The following is a 6,840-nucleotide window of genomic DNA, read 5'->3' as shown; positions in this document are numbered from 1 at the left end:
GTGGAGTTGCTTCCTAACCTTCCTGGTCGCGCGTCGTTTTACGGTGGACGATCTTAGGAGAGCAAAGTGCTCTTGCGCATATCGGACGAAGACTGATGGCTCCAAACGGTATCATAAGCCCAATAGGAGTAGTCTAGGACAAAGGACAGAAGCGCTCTTTTCCCTTCCTAATGTCAGGAAAAAAAATTCCTGATTTTTTGGAAAGCGCCCCCCCCCTCCCGGGGTCCTCCGTGGCGAGGCTAACGGTGTTTCTTTTTTGTAGGAATACGACGTCGGACCTTTGCAATGTTGTCGAGTTTCGCTGACTCTCTACCGGGATTCAGGGACTCGACACAAGGATATAATGGAAATTTGTAAATAAGTATTGTGTTTACACAAGTTTTTTTTGTTAGCAGAATCGGAGTCAGTAAAAATCAATAAACAATATTTAGTGACGCATATTTTAACACACAAACAAGCTAGTAGCTAGTGTAAACAAGTAACTAACGTGTATAACAAGAGCATTGTTTGTTTTATTCGATTTTTTGTTGTCAAAATTACAAATAAAAATATATATTACGAGTCTTATTTGTTGTCAAAATTACAAATAAAAATATATATTACGAGTCTTACAACGTTGATGCGAACAAGGTAGGTCCACACATGCTTGCACTAGACAAGTAACTAAAAACAAATCAAAACCCAAATTTAAAACAGATTCAACTAACCAAAATTCACATCTAATTAGACGTATTCAACTAAGACTAATTCTACTGTTTTGGGAAAAATAATAAATAACTAAGAAATAACAAAAAGAAAATGACACATTATATCTAATTAAGTTAAAGAGGTCGTATTCTACACGACTAGTGAAAATTAATAATTCAACGAATTAATTAATGGTGGTTATATGTATCGTATCGTAGTACATGGGTTTCCACATGACTAGTTTAACATTACTAGTGAACCTGAACACAACACATTCAACTAAACGTGTCATTTCCTAAACACCAGCTAGCCCGGGCATGTTGGATTACATGACATGACACATTAACACAATTATATATAACCAACTGATGAACTCAAATAACAGGATTACATTTACATAGTTGAACAACACAAATGAAACAACATGTTAGCCCGATTATTGATACGATTCACTAAACAAGGTTAGAAGACAAGTCATGTGTTTTAAAGTGACTAATTAACATGATAAAGTAAAAGCTACCAAAATTTATTTACAATCTATAATTAATTATTTATAAAACTATGTTGTTTTATATGGCTCAAAAATATGTTGTGTCAACCTATTAGCATGCTTAATGGGATAACTGAAACGTCTTATATGTATCATAAATTGGTTAAGTATTTTGAACCCGTTAATTTAGACACGTTTTAAATCGTGTTAATAACATGTCGACCCATTCAAGAGCCAAAATCGTCTACCCAAACGTTAACTTGTTTAGTTTCGTGCCAAGTCACGTCATGGTAACCATCATACATAAATTGCTAGTTCTAACTAAACATTTTAACATAACAACACATTCTATATTCTTACACAATAAACATTCACTACAAGGATTCTTCACAGATACGTCAACTTCTCCCGACAACATGTCGTCCAGAAAAGTCATGTGTCCACAGCCTCGACGCTATAGGTCAGGAAAGTCGTCGGAAAAGGGTCGTTGGAAATAAAGAGTAGATTTAAAAATAATTCTAAATAAAAATTTAAAATTACTTTCCCCGACAAATCGTTGGGAAAGGTCGAACTTAAAATGACGTCATCCGTGTAAAGGAATTTATAATTTCTTTTTCAAAAAAAAAAAAAAAAAAACGCAAAACATATCCCAACGAATGTCGTCGGGAAAAGGTTTGTATCAATACCTTATTCTCTAGTAAGTGTTGTATGTGTTTAAATCAAACAAATTGACAAATTGAAATTTTAAATTTTGAATACAAATGTGGACTAAGACTACATGGTATGGTGATGGACCATCCTTGGAGGATGATCCGCCACGTAGGCGCCACATCATAGTCCTCCCAAGGATGGATCATCCTCCAAAACTAGGGGGCATGGGAGGATGGTCCTAGTCATCATCCTCCACCACTTTTATATTTTTTTTTTTTAAATCTCCATCTTTTTTTAAACATTTAACAAATAAAGTAATAAAATATTTTAATTAATATTATAAAACATTACATAAACATAAAAAAAAAATTAAACTTAAAAAAAATAAACTAAAAAAAACATAAACTTAAAAACCTAAAGTTAAAAAAAAAAACGTAAAAATATCCTAACATACTAAAATAAGCTACTAGTCGTCGTCTTCCATGTGGTGGGCGGGTTCGTTTTCAGCGTTGTTCCAAATATGCTCCACCAAGTCCGCTTGTAGGTTGTGATGTGTGTACTCGTTACGTAGAGCGAAGGCGTTCAAATCTTGTTCTTGCTCACTAACTGGAACAGAATTTCCAGTAGACGCGTTTTCGTCGTAATCACATATCGCTCTCCCTTCGTCTTCAATGATCATGTTATGAAGGATGATACAAGCGTACATAATGTGTCGTAACCTCCTTGGTGTTTGCGAACGTGCTGGAATAGAAATGATGTGCCATTTTTTTTGTAGAACACCAAAAGCCCGTTCAATATCTTTTCTTGCGCCCTCCTGAAACTTTGCAAATTTTTTCCTTTTGTCGTCGGTCGGGTGCGGGACAGTTTTAACAATTGTCGAGTACGTTGGGTATATCCCATCGGCTAGGTAGTAACCTCGCCTGTACTCCACCCCTGAAACCGTAAAGCTTGTGTCTGGACCTGTACCCGCCACTACATCATCAAAAATCTGTGACTGGTATATGATGTTGAGGTCGTTGAGTGAACCAGGTAGACCAAAAAAAGCATGCCATATCCAGAGATCCTGTGACGCAACAGCCTCTAGAATGATAGTCGGATGTCCCTGATCTCCCCTAGTATACTGACCTTGCCATGCAACCGGGCAGTTCTGCCACTGCCAGTGCATGCAATCAATGCTCCCGAGCATTCCTGGGAAACCATGTCTCTGTTCGTGGGCTTGATATAATTTTTGAACGTCGTTTACGTTCGGTTTCCGCAGGTATCGCTTGCTATACAATTTGACAACCCATTGGCAAAACTTGTATAAACATCGACGTGCGGTTCTTTCAGACATCCTAATGTACTCGTCTAATGCATCTGGTGCGTAACCGTACGCAAGTTGGCGAATGGCCGACGTACATTTTTGTAAATTGCTGAAACCCCTTTGACCCCTAGCATCGTTTCGCAATGTAAAAAACGGATCAGACTGGGCCATGTCGCCTGCAATACGTAAGAACAGTCGACGACTCATGCGGAAACGACGTCGAAAAATCTCGGCTGGGTACACGGGTTCGTCGGCAAAATAATCGGCTACTAGTTTATCGTGGCCGGCTATAAATTTAGAACAAAACAAAAATGAAATTAATTAAAACATACATTTTAAAATCTATATAAAAAAAACATACATTTTAAAATCTATATAAAAAAAACATACATTTTAAAACATACAAAAAAAATTAAAATACCTTCTTGGTCTCGATTATATTTTGCTCGTCTGGTTAGCGGTTGGGACGACCCTTCAGCGGCCGACATGAACACTTGAGCCGCGTTCATAATCATGTTGTGCATAATAACATCCTCTTCCGAAGATGATGAATACCACTCGGACGAAGACGATGAAGACATTGATGAAATTGAGGAAATTGAAGAAACGGGTGAAGCCATGATATTTTTTTAGCGAGAAATGGTGTGGAAGCGGGTAAAAAATGATGCAAAATATGAAGACTTTTTATAAAAAGAGATGAGTGGTTTATAAAATGTGAGAGAGATGGGGTGGTATTGGGTGAAAAGTGGTGAAAAAAGGGGTTAAGGGTGTGAGTATTTATAAAAATGGTATTGAAATGGGTGTTTATTTGAAAAGTAGCCGTTAGTTTTTTTTTTTTTTTTAATTAATATTCAAACGGTCATATGGGGGGCCCACATCTTTTTGCTTCGTCGAGAACGTCCGAAAAGGGACGGAGAGGACGGCGACGTATGGGGGCGGCACGGTGTTTGGACCGTCGCCGACCCGCGACGGGCCGGGGCCGACCCCCATACCGTATAGCCTAAGAAGTAGATGTGGAAGGTGATGAGATTTTTGAGGAAAGCTTGTTAGAGCCACTCTTGAAAGTAGCGTCATATAATGAAAAATGGGGCAGTGCAGAGTAAGTCACATAGGGCATATGTGATGGGAGTATAGGCAAGGAAGCTTCAGAGTTCAAGACTTGAATAGCTTGCTTCATCGATGGGCGTAGTTTTGAGTCAGGGTGCGCACACCATAATCCAACGATCATCAGACACGTCATTTCTTCTTCTACAAAGTTTGAGCCTAGACTCGGATCTGCCGCTTCTAGGAGAGTCCCAGTACCATAAAGATCCCACACCCATTCTACTAATTTTGTTTTCCTTTCTTCAGCATGTGGGTCAATTGGTTTCCTCCCACACGCTATTTCCAATGCAACAACTCCAAAGCTAAAGACATCGGATTCTTTGCTAGCCTTGCCGGTCGTTACATATTCAGGGGCCATGTAACCAATGGTTCCAGCAACCATTGTAGTCTCTGCGTCATTCTCATGGTCAACCAACTTGGCTAACCCGAAATCACCAAGTTTCACATTAAAATTTGAGTCCAACATCACATTACTTGATTTGATATCTCTATGCAAGACGTACTGCTCCCATTCTTCATGTAAATAGAGCAAAGCAGAAGCAAGGCCATGAGCAATTTTGTATCTGGTGCTCCATGTCAACAAACTCTTTCTCTTGAAGAGATGTAAATCTAAGCTTCCATTTTCCAAAAACTCATAGACAAGCAGGAGTTCTCCTTTCTCATGACACCAACCATTGAGTTGCACCAAATTTTTGTGCCTCAGTCGGCTAATGATCCTTACTTCCGACGCATACTCTTTGATACCTTGATTAGAAGTGTTAGACACCCTTTTAACCGCAACATACTTGTTTAAATCTTTCAGAAAACCTTTGTAAACGCCTCCAAAACCACCTTCTCCAAGCTTCTCTGTCTTTGCAAAGTCAGCCGTTGACTGAGCTAATTCAAGGTAAGAAAATTTTCTAGGTGTATTAGCCCCTATTTCGAACTCATTGTTAATCTCCAAAGCAGATCCACATTCCTCCACTTTATTGCCGTTTTTTCTCTTCCTTCTCCATAAAAGATATGCAAGTATAGCCAAAACAGTAACTAGAACCGACGTTCCAGCTATTACTCCAACCATAAGCCCTCTCTTGCTTTTCCCATTCGTTGTATGCGGGCTCCTGGTTGGTGGTAGGCTGCTGCTTTGATCAACCGTAAATTCAGAACTATTAAACATCCAAGATCGTACATTGTTTTTCTCGGGAAAAACTCCAGTGGAAGCTGAAAACCCAAAAATGACCCATTGAGGCAACACATCCCTAAGATCAATGGTGTAATTGAGCCCAGATTCCCAGACAAGTGAATTATTTATATAATTGGTGAAAGAAACACTAAGATTCTTTGAATCAGAATAATAACTAATCATAGCTCTACACTCCTTCCCATGTATTATATCGCTATACCATTTCCTATACACAACAGAAGTCATAGAGTTAATATTGATACCTACATGGTCACCTATGACGTTTTTAGTATCTGGATCAATCGGATCATACTCATTACTACCAAAACTATCGAACTCCACAGCCACAAATGGATGACTACTGGTGTTGATACGTGAATCGAATGGAAGCCCAATGGCTCCTGCGGTATTTATCACAGAATTATTCTGCGCAAGGAAAAATGTTATACCATCAGAGTAATTAGTGCTTGGGTATGAATCGATAACAAATGTGAAGCTAGTAGAGAAACTTGCTAAATTAAAGTGGTCGTCCCAAAGATGAAGAGCTTTGGCGTATGTCGCTCGACCTGCTAACCAGCTCGAATTATGATCACTGTTCCTTTCATGGGTCACTTGGATTCCATCAACAGAGGAATAAGCTGCATCACCCTCGAATCGTATGTCCTCCTGGGAATTTATTGGAGTAATATTTGTGAAATTAAAAGTGATTGAAGCTGCATAAGGGATTAATGCAAGAAAGAAACATGTTAAGATAGACATGATTTTGGAAACTAGCTAAAAGAGTTGCGAGTTTCTTAATTGGTAGATAGTTGTGCTTGACAAATAACATGAATATATACCCACACTCAGATTAGAGGACATATTAGAAGTGAATTATCTTAACCTTTTGAGTCAACCTCTAAATAATAGTAATCCAAAGACTTTAGCATCTTTAGCACTATTTAATATTTTTGTATATTTATAAGTGTTTTCTAAATATTAAAACAATACATGCCGGCCTGTGTAGGATGATACCATTATATATAATTGTATATGGTAATTTAGGATGTTTATGCTCTTACAATTTTCATTGTTCACAATCTCACGTCATTGTGTACAAGTTGTTTAAATACAAATTTACAAATTACAACTCTCTTAGGCCGGAGGATGTGGAGGGCGCCACCCCTGCCACCTCACCAAAGATAGCGCCGGTGGGGCGCCACCGTCCATACCCACCGATTTAAGAGGGGGCGCCATGGTGGTTTCGCCAACATGGTAACGAAGAAGATTTGGCAGGATCGAGGGGTGATTGGTTGCAGGTAGGGGCGCTATAGTTTGAAGGGGGCTTTATCCCACACCCTGCAAGTTAAGGGAAGGCGTTATAAAGCCCACTGGTTGACATGGATCTGACATGTGGCGTGATAAAGTGTTGGAAATTTTAGTGAAAATGAGTTTTTCACTAAA

General features: G+C 38.8%; 2 protein-coding genes across 2 annotated transcripts; both read right to left on the bottom strand.

The window, feature by feature from the left end:
* Positions 1 to 2,233: 2,233 nt before the first annotated feature.
* On the bottom strand, positions 2,234 to 3,917 carry LOC118490168 (protein ALP1-like). The gene is made up of 2 exons (XM_035987493.1): positions 3,553 to 3,917; positions 2,234 to 3,418 (listed from the first exon to the last, which is right to left on the bottom strand). The coding sequence occupies exons 1-2, from the start codon at positions 3,749 to 3,751 to the stop codon at positions 2,295 to 2,297; spliced, it is 1,323 nt and encodes a 440-aa protein (XP_035843386.1). The 5' UTR covers positions 3,752 to 3,917; the 3' UTR covers positions 2,234 to 2,294.
* Positions 3,918 to 3,974: 57 nt separating this feature from the next.
* On the bottom strand, positions 3,975 to 6,177 carry LOC110932033 (L-type lectin-domain containing receptor kinase IX.1). Its single transcript, XM_022175394.2, has one exon. It carries the CDS (start codon positions 6,154 to 6,156, stop codon positions 4,132 to 4,134), a length of 2,025 nt encoding a protein of 674 aa, XP_022031086.1. The 5' UTR covers positions 6,157 to 6,177; the 3' UTR covers positions 3,975 to 4,131.
* Between the last annotated feature and the right edge of the window lie 663 nt (positions 6,178 to 6,840).

Source organism: Helianthus annuus, chromosome 3 (genome assembly GCF_002127325.2).
Source record: "Helianthus annuus cultivar XRQ/B chromosome 3, HanXRQr2.0-SUNRISE, whole genome shotgun sequence".
Classification (NCBI taxonomy): domain Eukaryota; kingdom Viridiplantae; phylum Streptophyta; class Magnoliopsida; order Asterales; family Asteraceae; genus Helianthus; species Helianthus annuus.
Note: the sequence above shows the minus strand (reverse complement) of the source record. Positions and strands in the feature narration are given on the sequence as shown.

Excerpts from the sequence above, each read along its gene's own strand:
- LOC118490168 (XM_035987493.1), bottom strand. The coding sequence starts at position 3,751 with ATGGCTTCACCCGTTTCTTCAATTTCCTCAATTTCATCAATGTCTTCA. Across the intron at positions 3,419-3,552 it reads ATATAATCGAGACCAAGAAG|CCGGCCACGATAAACTAGTA; the intron begins GTATTTTAATTT and ends CTAAATTTATAG.
- LOC110932033 (XM_022175394.2), bottom strand. The coding sequence starts at position 6,156 with ATGTCTATCTTAACATGTTTCTTTCTTGCATTAATCCCTTATGCAGCT.